General features: G+C 38.9%; 1 protein-coding gene across 1 annotated transcript in view; it reads left to right on the top strand.

Annotated features, from left to right (window-relative positions):
- LOC125481529 (DNA polymerase zeta catalytic subunit-like) overlaps nucleotides 1–17194 on the top strand; it is a gene marked incomplete at both ends in the record, with an annotated part of 20931 nt that extends 3737 nt beyond the window's left edge. Inside the window, 8 exons of the mRNA XM_048593217.1 lie at nucleotides 2332–2414; nucleotides 4663–4785; nucleotides 7395–7602; nucleotides 11046–11157; nucleotides 12361–12476; nucleotides 14642–14760; nucleotides 15998–16116; nucleotides 17053–17194. Coding sequence (XP_048449174.1) covers nucleotides 2332–2414; nucleotides 4663–4785; nucleotides 7395–7602; nucleotides 11046–11157; nucleotides 12361–12476; nucleotides 14642–14760; nucleotides 15998–16116; nucleotides 17053–17194 — 1022 coding nt within the window. The remainder of the gene's footprint in view (nucleotides 1–2331; nucleotides 2415–4662; nucleotides 4786–7394; nucleotides 7603–11045; nucleotides 11158–12360; nucleotides 12477–14641; nucleotides 14761–15997; nucleotides 16117–17052) is intronic.
- Nucleotides 17195–17417: the final 223 nt, after the last annotated feature.

Consider the following 17417-nt stretch of genomic DNA (forward strand, 5'->3'; position numbering starts at 1 on the left):
TACCGAACCTAGCTTTCACTGACTGATTTTTTTAATGAATTATTGAATTTATTGAGTTTAAATTTCAATGCCTGCCTTGGTGGTATGAAGTGAAGAAATAAAGAGAAATGAATTCAGAAATGAAGAAGGATCTAGGCCCGAAACGTCAGCCTTCCTGCTCCTCTGATGCTGCTTGGCCTGCTGTGTTCATCCAGCTGTACACCTTGTTATCTCAGATTCTCCAGCATCTGCAGTTCCTACTATCTGTGACTATTTTTTTGCTTTTGTCATTTTTGTAATGTGACACTAAGCCAAGGAACGGTTATCATAGACTTGTTCAAAGAGATGATTATAAGGGAGGCTTTAAGAGAGCAAAGGGAGGGACATGGGATGGTTGGTATTTAAGGAGGCATTATTCATTCTGTCATTCTTTTGGTGATCCAGTTTTTTTTTTAGCTTGATAGTTGCTGAATTACATTTGTAGTTAGTGAAACACTTAGCTTTTTAAAAAAACATTGAAAAGAACCTGTCAACCTATTTTAATGTCTAGACACAGCTAGACATAGCAAATAAGTTGCAATGGTTCCTTTTTAATTGACATGTAAAATTATATTGTAATGAGTAAGCCAGAGAGCATTTGAGCCATGCAAAGCACAAAGATTCATGGTGTTGCAGCATTATGGGGCTATAACTTTTTTCAGCATCATAGGTGTTTGGGCAAGTTTGTTGGGGCTTTACTTTGACTTGACAGCAGTTCCTCATTTCTTTTATCTTCATAGAATTAAAGGCCAATAAGTCCCCAGGGCCCGATTTAATCTACATCCCAGAGTATTTAAAGAAGTGTTTCTAGAAATAGTGGATGCATTGGTGGTCATTTTTCAAGATTTTGGAGCTCCTATAGATTGGAAAGTTGTTGATGTAACGTCACTATTTTAAAAAAGGGAGAGGGGAAGCAGGGAATTATAGACAGTTAGCCTGACGTACGATAGTGGGGAAAATACTGGAGTCCGTTATAAAAGATTTAATAGCTGACCACTTCCACTTCGAAAATAGTGACAGGTTTGGACAGTGTCAGCATGGATTTATTAAATTGCCATTATGCTTGACAAATCTACTGGAACGTTTTGATGTAGCTCGTAGAGTTGATCGGGGAGTTTCAGAAGAGTTTCAGTAAGGTGTCTCCAATGATATTAGCATGTAAAGAGCATTGGGTTGGGGAATAGTGTTCGCACATGGATAGAGAACTCAATAGCAGACAGGAAATGAAGTGCATGAATAATCAGATAGTTTTCTCGGTGGCAGCAAGGCCTATTGGGTTACCGCAGAAATTGGTGTTTAGACCACAGCAATTCTCAATGTTTATTAACGATTTACATGAAAGAACTAAATATCATACCTCCGAAGTTTGCAGATGATAAAAAGCAGGATGGGAGGGTGAATTGCGAGGAGGATTCAGCGATGCTTCAGTGTGATTTTGACAAGTTAAATGTGAATGGGCAGGTGAAGTATAATGTGGATAAATGGGAGGTTATCCACTTTGTAGCAAAAACAAGAATGGAGGTTATCTGAATAGCGATAGATTGGGAAAGTGGAAGGCACAATAAGACCTGGGTAGTGTTGTTCACCAGTTGCGGAAAGTATGCATGCAGGTGATGAAGGAGGCATGTGGTATGTTGGCATTTATAGTGACAGAATTTAAGAACAGGAACGCCTTGTTACAATTGTACTGGCTTTGTTGAGACTGCACCTGGTAGATATTGTGTAGTTTTGAGTCTCCTTATCAGAGATAGGACGTGCTGGCTAAGGGCGGACTGGATTGCTTAGGATTATGTTCACTGAAATCTAGAAGAATGAAGGGAAATCTCATAGAAATGTATAAAATTCTAACAGGACTAAACACCTTAAATGCAGGAAGGATGTTGCCAGTGACCAGGGAGTCCAGAACCAAGGGGGCAGGCACAAACTAAGGATACAGGGTAGACCATTTAGCATCGAGATGAGGTAAGATTTTACCGAGTGGTGAGCTTGTGGAATTCTCTGCAAAATAAAAAAAAGTTGAGGCCAAAATATTGAATATTTACAAAAAGAACTTTGATCCCTTTAGCTTTAATGCTTGTATCTAAGGTTATGGGGAGAAAACAGGAAATAGAACAGAGTAGAATGATCAGCCATGATCATTTGAATGGTGGAGAAGACTTGAAGTGCCAAATGGCCTACTCTAATTCTTTTCTTTAAATGTTTCTGTTAACAAATATTGTCTTTGTTAATCTGCATGTTATGCTGTGCTGAACTTTGATAGTTTGGTTTTGTGAATTTTTTTGTTTATTATTCAAATCCTTTTAATCTATTCAGAGCCTAGGCTTCAGAAGACAAGTCAAAGAAGGGGAAGTAATTCTGATTCCTTGAGGCGAGTACTACTGACAACTCAAGTTAAGGTAATACAAAAGGTGAAGGTTCATCTGCATTGTCTTTAGGTATACATGAAAGTGCAGTTCCTTCTCCCACCTTCCAGACGTTTGAATTTGCTATACAACAGCAAAGGATTTGTTAAACCTGTACGTGTCTCAGCACGCTTATATTTGTGGTTTGTCATCAGTATTTTGGCAGATCGAAGATGAGTTAATGTTTACTTAATGCCTGGTGTGGGGAAAGAAAATGTTTAATTACAATTTTTCACTGGAGAATTTTGGAGAAAAACATTTCCAATGAAGAACATCAAAATGGCCAAACATTTACTATGTTATGGAAAGCTAAATTAAGTAATCAAGATCCTGCTGTTGCCAGGGGGCTAACTTAAGTGGTGATCTCTAAAATAGAGAGGTCAAGCTTCAGATACGTTTTTTGCTGAAAGACCATGTTGCCGAAGCTTTTCATCATGCACTGATTAATGCAACTTCAACAACATCTCTGTCTTTTCAGCAATATTTAACTACTTCTATATAGCCAAACACGGTTTCGATGTTTTAGTTTTATATGTAGACTGAAAATTGACTGCCACATTTTTCACACTAGAACATAGTGTGCTCCAATAATTAGTTGCCACACCTGACCAATCTTAACTGAATGCTCCGACTTTGAACACTGGCCACTTTTCCTGATCCTCAATCCTAATCAACAGTGAAAATGAGGGAGTGTATTGCAGTTTGGAGCCAATTGACTCCTTTTTGTTTAAAAAGGAAGCATCCAGAGATTTCACAATATAGATGTGGAAATCTTACTTGCTGGTTTCTGTTTCTTCCCCCTAAGTGGATGTACTGAGTGGGTAAACTAAGCAGAGACCAGGGTGGGAAATCACCACCACTTGGAGCTACACATTGGGCAGGAGCATCCATTACTCTTTGTTAGGCAAGGTAGGAACCATCGGGGATAGCTAGCGCAGTCTATTATTGTGGATGACTCTGGCACAATGTGTTTCTTACTGCTCTGAAGAAAGACTAAATCTCCTAATTCAAGTTGTTACTGAATAATTTGTCTGTTTTCACTAGGTACTACATTATCACCAGAGTTTTATATTTCTTTGGTGCAAGGTCAATTAAACATTGGATATAATTAACAACTGTTAATACTGGATAGAAACTGGAAAGCAAAAACATCACTGCAAATATAACATCCATTAATGTTAAAGCTTCTGTGTAAAATGGATATTCAGAAAGGTCTTAACATGCAATATCTTATGCTTGCACATCATTGTTTGCTCCCAGTGCAGTCATCAATACGGATGCTGTGTAGAACGACAGCCATGATCATTTGGATGGTGGAGTAGGCTTGAAGTGCCAAATGGCCTACTCCTGCTCCTATTTTTTGTTTTTAAGTTTCTGTTACCAGATATTGGTCTTAGTTAATCTGCATGTTACGCTGTGCTGAACTTTGACAGTTTGGTTTTGTGAATTTTTTGTTTATTATACAAATCCTTGCTTTCAATTCGAGTCAAATGTAGGAGCTGAACAATGTTGGGGAGCAATTTTATCGAATGCTTTCGTAGCATTGATCGGTATGAAACTGTTGACTTCCCAAACTTTTAAAGGCATTGCAAGGCATGACCTACAATTGGAGACCTGCAGCACAGGGACAGGCGCATTGAGTCTGCACCAGTCTGTTTTAATGCTGATGTGCTGGTGAGCAGAGTGTATGCTTATGTGTACCATTCATTTGTTAGATATTATTGTAAACTTAATATAAAACCTCATTTATAGTGGTTGTGATTTATCAGGGCATCTGTATGAACTGAGCAAATCATTCTACACAAAGAAAATTATCATTCTAAAGATTTCTTGGTTCATTGTGTAACTAGTTCATGGTTTTAATGCTCTGAAACTTTTTAGTTCTTTGGAACCACCTTATTGGTTACAGTGGTCATTAATATGTACCAACTCAATGTGTTTTACATGATCCATCTGCAAAGGAAAACACTTGCATCTACATAACATCTGGAATTGGGTCACTGCAGATACAAGCAACATCCCATAAACACAATGCCATTCATTGAAATTTCTTTAAGGCATCAGAAGCACAGACTCATGCCTGCTAGTCAATTTGGCATTGAGGTAATTCAGTGTCTTGTGTGTGGTTCTCCTATTAGCTGGTAAATATCTAGAGAAACTGCAATGACTTTATTTTAAAAGAAGTTTTTAGTATTAAAGCTATTTCGCAACTGTATGTGACCATGTTTGTGCACTTTTCCAGAATCAGTTTGCCTTTCAATCTGCTAAGAAAAGTATGTCTCAGATAGAAGGACCAACTCTGAACAACACTTACGGCTTCAAAGTCAGCCAACAAAACCTCCAGGAGGCAAAAGCTTTGCATGAGGTATTAAATCGTAGCAAAGGTTAATAAGATGATTACTAAAAAAAGATGTGAAGTACTGGAGATAGTAGGAACTGCAGATGCTGGAGAATCTGAGATGACAAGGTGTAGAGCTGGATGAACGGAGCAGGAAAGCTGACGTTTTGGCCCTAGACCCGAAACGTCAGCTTTCCTGCTCCTCTGATGCTGCTTGGCCTGCTGTGTTCATCCAGCTCTACACCTTGTTATGTTAAGTACTGGCTTCATTTCTAGAAGGTTGGACTGAAAAGTTGTGGTAGACTTGCATAGACCTTAGTTGTACCTCCCTTGGGGTACTGTGAGCAGTTCTGCTGTCTGTATTACGCAAAGAACAGAGAAACATTAAGGTGCAGCAAACTAGAATGGTACCAGAACTGACATTATATTATCAGGAAAGATTGAACAGATGGGTTTTTTTTAGATAAAAGAAAAATGTAATAGATCAAACTTGTTGGGACGGATGTAGAGAAAGTATTTCCACTTGCAGGGTAAATCAGAACTAATGGCTGTAAAGTTTAAGATAATTACTAAGAAATCCAGTTGTGAAATTGGGAGAAAATTATTTATCCAGAATCTGGTTGGACTGTGGAACTCTATAACATATATAGAAGCTGATGCAACAAGCAAAGATATGTTGAAAGATAAACTAGAAAAGTACGAGTGCGAAGGAGAAGTAAAGACAAATCTATTATTGAGCAAAATAAAGGAGGGTGGTTCTGATTTTTAAGATTGCCTGCCATTGTCATGAAGGCTTCCCCTTACCAGCGGAAATATTTCCTCAGCATCTACCAATTTTTTCCAATCACTTTCAACTGCAACAATCTTATCAGATAATTTTCAACATTGTAAAATCAAAAATATGTGAACCAAATCATGCAGCCTGCTTGCTTGTTCTAATGTTACTACACCTATAGATGTTCGGTACCCACATACGAATACACTGTATCAAAAGAGGTCTGGTCACAGGTGTGTGTGACTGAAGCATGCTTTCCTCAGTTTGTATCCAAATCAATGGGAGCGATAAAGGCTAGCATTCTGTTTGTCCTTTTTTTTTACTAGAAGTTCATGTATCACTAGAAATGTACATGCAAATCAAGATCTATATGAGCCTTCTCCGCCATTACCCTCGTTGAACAAATGTCAGAATTTGCCTTCCTCAAATCTGAAGTGCGTAAACTCAGTAATAAAACTAAATAGCTGGAAAAGCTTACGGGTCTGGCAGCATCTGTGGAGAGAAATCAGAGTTAACATTTCAGCACGAGGGACCTTCCTCAGACCCGTTATGATGAAGGGTCCCTCGATCCAAAATGTTAACTCTGATTTCTCTCCACAGATGTTGCCAGACCTGCTGAGCTTTTCCAGAAATTTCTGTTTGTGTTTCTGATTTACAGCATCTGCAGTTCTTCCAGTTTTTATTTACGGTACATAAACTCAGATTGTCCCACATTGAACTCCATCTGCCACAGTTTCGACCATTCATTTATCTGTGTGCCTTTGTAACCTTCTCCTTCCATCGATGCAGCTTACAATTTGACATCAAATACGCTACTCTTTTTCCTTCATTTTAGTGAAAAGCTCTGTACAGATCCCTGGGCCACTTCATCTGCCACATTCATAAATCTGTTCCTTTTATTCCAAATATATCCCACCTCCCAACTTGTATCATAAGTGATTCCAGTTCTGTTATTTTTGCTGAACTTTATTGCTTCTGAAAATAGAAATAGGCAACATCCATAGACAGCAATCCAGTGACCTGTTCAGAAAATTCACTTAAATTAGCCAGACACTGCCTAAATCCAAACAGGCTATCAGATCATCTTGTACTTTTATAAGCATCTGTCACTTTGTTCCTGACAATCAATTCTAGTAGATTCTCCACAAGTGACAGGTCTGCAATTGCTGAGTTAGCTATACTTAACGAAGGTTGAAATTCTTTTTCCATAAGAGTATACAAAGCTCAGGAAAATGTGCTCTAAGCTTGAGTATTTTCTTAATTTGTTGTTTCAAAACAGAATTTGAAAAAAAAATCAGAATTTCTACGCAAGTAAAATACTATGGATGCCTGAAATCTGGTGGGGGGTGGTAGAAAAACAGGGGATGCTGGAATTATTCAGTAGATCTGATAGCTTCCTTGGAGAGGGAGAGGATTTTTAATGCACTCCTGGGAGGTAGACATCACTGGCTGGGGCAGCCTTTATTGCTCATCTCTAGTTGCCCTTGAGAAGGCAGTAGTGAGCTGTCTCCTTGGACTGCTGCAGTCCATGTGCTGTAGGTAGGCCCACAATGAAATTAGGGAGAGATTTCATGATTTTGACGCAATGACACTGAAGGAATGACTGTATACATTCAAGTCAGAATAGTGCATGTGTTGGAGGGGATCTTGCCATTTCAGCTCTGCAACGTTCCATTACAGAGCTGAAATATTAACTGTTTTGGCCTCTTCAGATGCTGTCTGACCTGCTGAATATTTCCAACATTTTCTGTTTTGATACTAGCTTTTTAACACCCTCCGCTTAGATTAAGCCTACTACAATTTCATGATGAATAAATTTAGGGTAATGTGTATTATCCTTCTGAACTGTTTCTGTTTTCAGGTGCAGTACCTTGTACTTATGAGTATGGAGTTACATGCTCGCTCAAGACGCGATTTGGAGCCCGACCCTGAATTTGATCCAATCTGTGCCTTATTCTACTGTGTTTCTTCTGATTCACTACTTCCAAAAACAAACAAAACTGAAGTTATTGGTGCTATAGTAATTGATAAGAACCATATCTGCTCCAACAAAGACACTTCCTCTTCTGGTATGAAGCAATAGGACAAACAGTTATTTAATTATTGTGTGAATAATAAAATGAGTGTGCATGAAAGTTAAGAAACTGCTCCACTATCCACACTTTGATTTTGAGTGGAAATGTGCAATGGCAGTGTTATATTGTGTATTATTTTACTCGTTCGTGGGATGTGGGCAATACTGGTTTCACTAGCCTTAGTTACCCTAAAGAAGGTGGTGGTGGTGGTGAGCTGCTGCCTTGAACTGCTGCAGTCTTTGGCACGTAGAGTCATCCACAGGACTGTTGGGAACTGGTGTCCAGGATTTTGAACCAGCAGTAGTGAAGGCACAACAATACATTTCCAAGTCCAGGATGGTGTGTATTGACTGGAGCTGGAGGTGTTCTGATACATCTCCTGCCCTTGTGCTTCTTGGTAGCAGAGGTTGTGGGTGCTGCCTTAAAGCGATGCTAATAACCGCCGTGTTAAGCAAGTGCAAACTACTTTATTTTCCAAAGGAAGCATTCATTTAGATTAAATTTCATTGAGATTATTCAGTCCAAGTCCAGTAACTCCAATAACTTGCTGAGTAATGCATTTTAATGTAGAAAAATATCCAATAGCTGTTTTTTTGGAATGACCCAAGGGCATTTCTTAAAAACAAAAAAGAAAAAGCTTTTCTACTGTGTGGTAGTGTTGATCTCAAGAAACTGCTATTGGAAAATTTTAGAATCACTGGTTAACTGAAGGGTATATTTACTTTTACACCTAAACTTATTTCTGGTTTCTCAAATCTGATTTTTTTTTTTTAAATACACATTCAGGGATGTGTGCATCACTGTCCTAGCCAGCATTTATTGTCCATCCCAAATCGCTCAGTTAAGAACCAACCCCATTGTTGTGGTCTGGAGTGATGTGTGGGTCAAGTGTGGATGGCAGTTTCCTTCCCTATCGGGCACTAGTATTCAAATTCCTTCATTTGTTGTGGCAGGATTCAAACCAGGGACCCCAGAATATTAATAGTCTAACGATGGTACCACTAGGCCATCACTTCCCTAATTATTGGCTTTTGTTTAACTGTACATATTGTGAGGAGACATAACAAAGACTAAGTCCACCCTTGTCCAAAATCGATATGTTCCAACTATAGTAACTGCAGAACCAGGAATAGAGATTTTCTTTCACTTTGGTGTTCCAATGCCCAACTGAAAATCTGTCAATTTTAGCACATTGCAAAGATTAAACCTGGAGACTTCCTAATCTGCTTTGTTTGATATTTCAATGTATTAATATGTTGGAGGTAAACTCCTCATTTATATTTGGACTGCAGGAAATGACATCTTTGTGTTTCTTAATCACACTTTATGGATTGATGGACCAACTTAGCTGATTCAATGAGTTTTTAAAATTTATAAAGTTAGATTCTATCATGTGAAATATCGGTTATTTTTCTAATGTTTTCATGAAATGTTGGCGTCACCAGCAAGGCAAGCATTTGTTGCCCATTCTTAATCGACCTTGATCTGAGTAGCTTGCCAGCCCAATGCAAAAGGCAGTTAAATGTCAACCACATGTCTAGAGTCCTACAGACCAGGTAAGGATGATAAATTTCACTATGTTACAACATCAGAGATTGCAAGCCAAACTAAATCAGTCTCAGTAGATTCACAATATACTGAACTGGACCCATTTTAATGACCTTCAAAATTGCTCAGTTGTTCCTAACCAGACTTAACAAATAACACACCTTGGAGACTAAGTTTATAACTTAAACAAAAATTAACAAGTTATTAAGAATGTAACTTTAGCAGAATACAGAAACTACATGACAATCTAATAGCGACAATCTAATATTTACGATCCAAGCCAAATCTTCTTTGAATATATTGACTCACTGACAGACAAATAGACACATTTAGGGGCTAAATTAAATAAAGAAAATAAAAGAATCGTAGTTTACCAGTTTGATGCCAAGCCTTCATGAAATCCTTGGTCAACAGGTTGTATTGGAGGCACACATGACTGCGTATCTTGCTTGAGTTCTAAAGTCATGGGTCAGACAACTTCCGTAGATCTTTGAAGACAGTTTACTTATTTCTTACAGATTAGGATTCTTTTCTCCGAACTTTCAACAAGTTGGTAACTGGAGAATAACTAGAGAGAGTAAAACCAAGCCCAGTCCAGCAGCTTCCAAAGCAAAGCTGCATCCTGCCCAAAACCTTGTCTGTCAATTTGTTTTGTCTGTCTTTTTTTAACATTGTGATTGGCTGGCCAGGACCAGTCCTCCCTTATTTGACCAATTCAACATCCAATCAGCTGCCAATCCCTGAATATAAGAACAACTCTGCCAAATTATCTGTAGTGTTCTGAGTGTGTGACCTTTTCAGGCCAGTTCCCAACAACAAACATCAGTCTTTGGCTCTCTCCTTTTTACTATAAAATGCTGTTCAAAGTTCGATTCTGAACTTCAATTTTCAGTTCCAAACGAAAAATACAAAAAATAAAAGAAAACTAGCGATGGTCTCAACACTTCTCTAAAGAATATTAATGAACCAGATGGCTTGGGGGGTAATAATAATTGTTTGCCATTACATTACATCTCAGTTCCAGAACTAGTGATTGAATGTAGATTCTACCAGCCGTCTGGCAAGATTTGATCCCATCTGTCCAGAGTATTAGACTGGACCTCTGGATTACTGGTCCAATGACACCAAAATAATGCTACCGTCTCCCCAGTTACTTAAAATTGTGTAGTGCAATACGCAGATTGGAGCCCACTTCAGTTTCGTAATATTTTATATATTTGCCCTGTATCTGCTAATCTTTAAAAATAAGTTAGCCGCGGTTTCATTTCAACAAATAGGACTTTTAAAAAAATTTACTTGTGGGACGTGGACATTACTGGCTGGCCAACGTTTATTGCCTGTCCTAGTTACCAGTGAAGGTGGTGGTGAGCTGCCTTCTTGAATCACTGCAGCCCACGTGCTGTAGGTTGATCCATAATGCCCTTAAGGAGAAAATTCCAGAATTTTGACCCAAAGACAGTGAAGGAATGCCAATGTATTTTCAAGTCAGGATGGTCAGTGGCTTGGAGGAGGTTTTTCAGGTGGTGTCCCCATGTATCTTCTGCCCTCTGTCCTGTTGCACTGTTACCAGCAGTAGAGTAGAACAATGGGTCAATACCCTGTGGAGCTGTAGGAACATAGTAGGTCAGGCAGCATCAGAAGAGCAGGAAAGTGGTCTTGCGTTTGGAAGGTGTTGTCTCAGGATCTTTGAATTTCTGCAGTGCGTCTTGTAGATAGCAGCGGTGTGTACTGTGTGTCGGTGGAGGTAATGGATGTTTGTGAATGCTGATCTCTGGTTTATGCCATTTGATCTGAGCTACTGTGCAATTTTACAGCACTGTTATTCTAAATTTCAGGGGTCTATTACATTTTGACATGAGTAAAATGGCAGTGTGCGTTCTTTATTTCAGGACTCAGGAACAAAGTCCCACTGCTTGTTAGATCTGGTGTCACAGGTCTCCAAGTTTCTTATGTAAATGATGAGAAGGAACTGTTTCAAGAACTCATTAATAACATTAGAAGGTATTATCATCATGTTATAATTATTTGATAACTGAATTTCTTAACCATTTTTCATTGCCCCACCCATCCCCTACCATATTGTATTTGTTGTGACAATAAAGGATGTGTCATTTTTAGTACAAAAAAATCCCTTTTGAAAGGGAGTAAATTAGGACAATAGGGCGCTGTCTTAATGCTGATGGGAATCTTTTTACAACTAGCTGTTTGCTCTTTGTAGGCCCATCAAAGTAATACTAACCCATTTTGGTTACAATGAATTGATGCAGTGTGGAGCTGAAGGAACACTGCAGGGCAGGCAGCAGCAGAGGAGCAGGAAAGTCGACGTTTCAGGTCAGGACCCTTCATCGGATAAAGGGTCCTGACCCGAAACGTCAATTTTCCTGCTCTGATGCCGCCTGACTTGCTGTGTTCTTCCAGCTCTCCACTGTTTTGACTCTGACTTCCAGCATCTGCAGTTCTTGCTATCTCCAAGTAGAACATTGGGCTAACTGTTAAAAGTGTTTCAGATACATTCCCACAAAAGAGAAAGGTAGGACAACCAAAGCAGGGCTCTCTGGGCGACCAAAAAGAGATGGAGAGCAAGATGAAGCAGAAAAAGGATTACAAGACAAATGGTATTGATAAAGACAACTGAGGGCTAAGCTGACTGTAGAAAGTTCAGTGGAGGTGTGAGAAAAGAAAGCAAGAAGCAAAAGAGGAGGTGGATGATATTACAATAAGGGAAATTGGCAATTGTTGTAATGAAAACGATATCGAGTCAGAGGTGAAGCTCAGTTAAATAGGCTGACAGGTTGTGAAAATTGGATTCAGCCTGAGACGGTGACCAGGGAACGTGATGGAACTGGTATCACTGAGGGGCAGCAAGTGAATGAGGAATAAGAAACAGCCAAAGTCAGGTCCCTAGTGGAGATACTTGAGGTAGGCATGTGGGGGGACTAGTGGGAGGAGGAGATATTGCTGGAAGTGCTATTCTCTGACCTGTGCTTTAAATTGTCCCATGCTCAAAAGAAGTGAGGGAGGATACACAGAGGCACTTTGTTCAAGGCATGGTGTGGAAGTGCAAGTAAGTCAGTCTACCAAGGGCATTGTGGAAATGGTTCTCATTCTGTATGAAATATGACTTTCCAAATAATCTATGCATGTTGTATTCTTTGCCTAGAAAGATTCATTGAATAAATTAAATAATCATATTGAACTTGTTAGGTATGACCCTGACATTCTGCTCGGATATGAAGTTCAGATGCATTCTTGGAGTTACCTTTTTCAGCGAGCTGCTGCATTAGAATTTGATCTTTGTCGGATGGTCTCCCGTATTCCAGGTATTTAGTAATTTAAAATTTACAATACATTTTTCAGAAAAAGAATCCTCTTTGGCTTCCTGTTCCAATGCATTCAATGTGGAATAAGCAATGCATGGGAATAAATCACTCCATATGAAATGATAGAATTTGCTATACAGAAACAGGGCAATCAATTTCAGTATTTCTGCCAACATTATTTAACTCTCTGCTGTATTGTTCAATTCTGTTCTCCCTCACGCTTTCCTAGATGCCCTTGTTGAGATTACTCTGAAATGATTGAAACCTTTGCCAGCAGCAAGGACCTGGAAATTAAGAACAGACCTGTTGAAAGAGAGAGGAAGCTTAAATCTTGCAGGCACCACCCCCCACCCCCCCACCCCGCCTCTGGAATTCGGCTCTTTTGTCCATGTTTGAAGTGTGGTTGTAATGAGGTCATGCTGAGTAACCCTGGCAGAATCCAACCTGAATGTCAGTGAGCAGGTTAATCCTTTATTTTAATTCACATTCATGAGATGTTGTACAGTTGATTTGGCCAGTGTTTGTCACCCATCTCTAATTGTCCAGACGGTAGTTAATAGTCAACCACATTGTTGTGGGTCTAGAGTCACATTTCGGCCAGACCAGGTAAAGACAACAGCTTTCCTTCCCCCATGAACATTAGTGAACAAGATGGATTTTTAAACCATAACCAGTGATTCCATAGTTTCCACTGGACTAGCTTTTTAATTCCAGATTTTATTAATTCAAATCCCACAGTAAAATTTGAATTTCATGTGCCCAGAGCATTATCCTTGGGTTCTGGTTTACTATCCCAGTTACAATGTCACTTGGAAAACGTCTCCTCCCTTTATGCCATTTGTTTGCACTGGTGATGACAACTTCCATCATTTTGATTGAGAGTAGTCTGATTGAGCAGTAATTCTGTAGGTTGGATTGATCCTGCTCTTGTGCACAAGACATACCTGATCAGTTCTCTCATTGTCTGGTGGATGCCACTGTTGTAGCTGTACCAGAATTGCTTAGCTAGGAACAAGGCTAGTTCTGAAGAACAAGTCTTCAGTTCTATTGCTGTCGTCAAGGCTTAGTACTTTTGCAGTATCCAGTGCCTCCAGCCGTTTGTCAATATCATATGGAATGAATCAAATCAGTCAAAACTAATATCTCTGCTGAGGTCTGCAGACTGAGAGAGGCCATTCATTTGGCACTTGCAGCTGAAGTATTGCAAAATGGTGATGTAGGAGCGAAAAATATAAGCTACAAAGCTTGCACAATATGTGATGTATGGAGATCACATTTCTTGAACTTCTTAAATATGTCCACTTCCTAGGAAGAATTTAATGCAGATTACAGGGTCCAACTAGAGTGCTGTGAGAATCCTTACCATTTTTTCCCTGTAGGAAGGTCTGTGGCATTAAATGACGATCATGCACTTAACTATACATTCAGAGGCCTTCCCTGGGTTCAAGAACCCCGGAGACAAAATCCTGTCTGCCAAGAGCTGCTGATTCACAGCTGTTGGTGATGCAGACACTCGAGACCCAGGATTGCTCAGGCTACAGATAAGTGAGAGGTTGGTGTAGATCCCCGAGGTAAGCATTTCAGGGAGAGGTGGACAGTGGCATGGCTCTCGGCAGGTGCCTGACTGAGGAGTACCCCCACCCAATCGCCAAAGTTGGCAGGTCTGTTGGACAAGGTTCATTTTCCCATGCTGCCATGTTGGAGACATCCCACCTTCTCAGGGCAAATATCAGCTGTGACAGGATGAGGCACCTAAATAGGCATTAATTGCCCACGGCAGCTTCAGGAAGGCTGTCCAGTGGCCTTCCAATGGCAGACTTAACTGGAATAATTATTGGAGGTAACAGAATCCCACCCACCATCCTATTATCTGATTCAGTGCTCTCCGCCTCCCCCCCACTCCACCGGCCAGCCAAGGAAGAGCATTAGTTTCCATCAATTGATTTACAACCTTATTGCAATTATATAGCTGATAGGGACCAGGCAGTGAAGCTGGGCTATGCTAGAAATCCTCTCTGTACTGTTAGCTGTCAGCAGAGTTTGGAGCAAAGTACATTTTGTGTGAAGATAATGACTACTTCAAAGGGAATGATAAAATATGAATAGTATGCAGTGATTTAATAAAATATATATTGTGAAGTTCTAATTTATCTTTGTTTTATCAGACGACAGTAAAGAAAATCGGTTTGCCCCGGACAGAGATGAATTTGGTGCAACTGCCATGTCTGAGATAAACATTGTAGGACGGATCATTCTGAACATTTGGAGAATGATGAGGAGTGAGGTAACTGGTTAAGTGTAAAGTATAAGATCAGAACCTTCCTAACCCGACAGAGTTTAGGTTCATCCAATATTCTGTTGGCTGAGGCAGTAACTATATCACAAATGAAGCAATGGATGAATGAAGAAAAAGGACTTCAGGGACATTGAAGTGAGTGAATGAATTATGTCTGTTTGGATTACCTGTTGGGCTGAGTTTAATGGGAAATAGGGTGTTTTACATTGTTACAAGTAAATAATCTTGCAATAAATGATGTCCATAATCATCAGAAAACTGTAAATTTAAGTTACAAAGTACAGTTGTTCGATTTTTTGTCTTTGCATACTCTCTTTTTTTTTACATTGGTCCTGTCAACCAGTCTTTGTAGTGCTGAGCTCTACTTTTGCACAGGTTGCAAAGAGTTAAAGCAATCCAACATTGCCTTAAACTGGCAATAATATCATAGGCAACTGGTTCGTACGTTTGTGGGCAGTAGCTTTCAGTCAAAGGAAGGTATCTATTCATTTGCAAACAGCTGCATTCCTGTAGTGAAAAAGTGATTCTAAAAGAACAGTTGTCCCTTTGTTTAGGGAACAAGACAGGTTTACTTTCTAATGATAAATTTTAGCAAATTTATCTTTTGAGGCAATGACTTTCTCTTAAACTGCACTCTAAAGCAAAGTGTCCTAAATAATCTCCTTTCTTTTAGGTTCCACAGTCTTTATTGCAATTTCCTGAATGTTTTAACTGGATTCCATGTCTTCTAATAGAACAGTCATTGAAAATTCAGCTGAAATGATAGCAAATGCTTGGTTACGCATCCTTTTTAGGATACATTTGTAGGATACTTGAAATGACTTGCAGCAAAGGCCAAAACTGTTGGGAAATATTGATTAGTGAAGTTGAGCAGAGTTCTGTTCTGGGTCCCCTATCTGTTTTTATATATTGTGTAAATTTCATTTGATTTATTTTGTTTCAAATCAGGCAAATTGACAGACTGAAGGGAAATATTAATGTCATTGCATTGTATGTGTTCATAAGCTTTCTGTATTTGTCATAATGGAACACTGGCCCTATTAAATGCAAATAAAGGACTTTAATATTCATTCAAACTGCTGCTCACTGTATTAAGTATTAATTGGCTTGATAACTATATTAACACTTGATTACCATCACATTAGGTTAACTGTACACAACGGCCAGGTTTGTGAATAAAATGCAATGATTTTTGTGCACTGTTATATTTTTTTTCTTCCTGCAGGTTGCTCTCAACAATTACTCTTTTGAGAATGTAGCTTTTCATGTTCTTCACCAGCGTTTTCCACTCTTTTCCTGCCGTGTCCTATCTGACTGGTTTGATAATAAGACTGATATACACAGGTAACCTCGCCCCTGCAGCTATATTTTAATAATTACCCTGTATGCTTTGATCTAGATTATATTTAGATTTTTGGGTTACAAATACTCACTTCATAGCATAATATTCATATGATTCAAGCTTACCAAGTTATTCAACCCAGCTTAGATTTTAAAATGCCCTGAACTGAAGCAATGAGATGCACCAAGCAGTGAGTCTATCAAACCTAGAAAACAGCCTAGTTAACAATAGTGGCCTTTTTTGTGTTTAGTTTTTGGAAATCTTTTTGTTTTGTAGATCAGATAGTACAAGTGTCTTTATCTGTGTAGCATAGATCTTCACCTTCACCTCAGAGTGTCAAGATGGCAGGCTAGAAACACAACTGCTCAGAGTTTGTCACCTAGTGGGTTTTCACAGGCTTCCTCTCTTCTTTTTTGGACATTGGTCCCATTTAGTAGTTAGGTGCTGAATTAGTCATCATTAATGTAGCAAGTCTTTAGTCATTTCAAATCCCTCATGTCTGGAGTTAACTTACAGTGCACAATACCATATGTATATATGACTCTGGCAAGTTCACAGTGTTCCCATTGTCACACAAATTCAATACAGTAAACTCGTACACAGCCTACTTGTGCTTCTCCAATTCTTTGAAGGAGCTGATGACTAGTCAGAAGTCTAGTCATTTTTTTTTTTATAACATCTTCTATCTGACCTGAAATTGGGATTGTGTTCCATTTACCCCAAAGTTTATTTTTGTCCGTCTTCGTAAACAAAAGAGGGGGATAGATTTATTTTCTGTTTTTTAAATAACAAATAATTGCTCCATTGAACAAGTTAATTTAGGACTTTGGACAGATACAAGTGAGACCTTTCTTTGTAAGCTTAATGCTACAATAAATATATTACTTTCAGGAGTGTTTTGGTGCTTCCAATGCTCAGTATATTTCATTTTGTTATAGGTGGAAAATGGTTGACCATTATGTTTGCCGTGTGCGTGGAAACCTACAGTTGCTGGAACAACTGGATTTGATTGGAAGGACGAGTGAGTTAGCGCGATTATTTGGAATCTTGTTCTATCATGTGCTGACAAGAGGTGCACAGGTTAGTTGTTAACTTTCAGGCTATGTATCTGATAAAGGAACAGTCCTGATGCTCACTAATATTACTATTTTACACCTTTATTACTTCATTTTTATTCCATTGTACTAGTCGAATGCAAAGATTTTTCTAAAAATATTGTGATGATACATCTGTAAATGTTAAATGTATAGTTATGACACTTCAGCTTTTTCCAATTGCATTTGTAAGTTTGCAACTAGTTAAA

The sequence above is a fragment of the Rhincodon typus genome, unplaced genomic scaffold, assembly GCF_021869965.1.
Source record: "Rhincodon typus isolate 14 unplaced genomic scaffold, sRhiTyp1.1 hic_rhity00002505, whole genome shotgun sequence".
NCBI classification, from domain to species: domain Eukaryota; kingdom Metazoa; phylum Chordata; class Chondrichthyes; order Orectolobiformes; family Rhincodontidae; genus Rhincodon; species Rhincodon typus.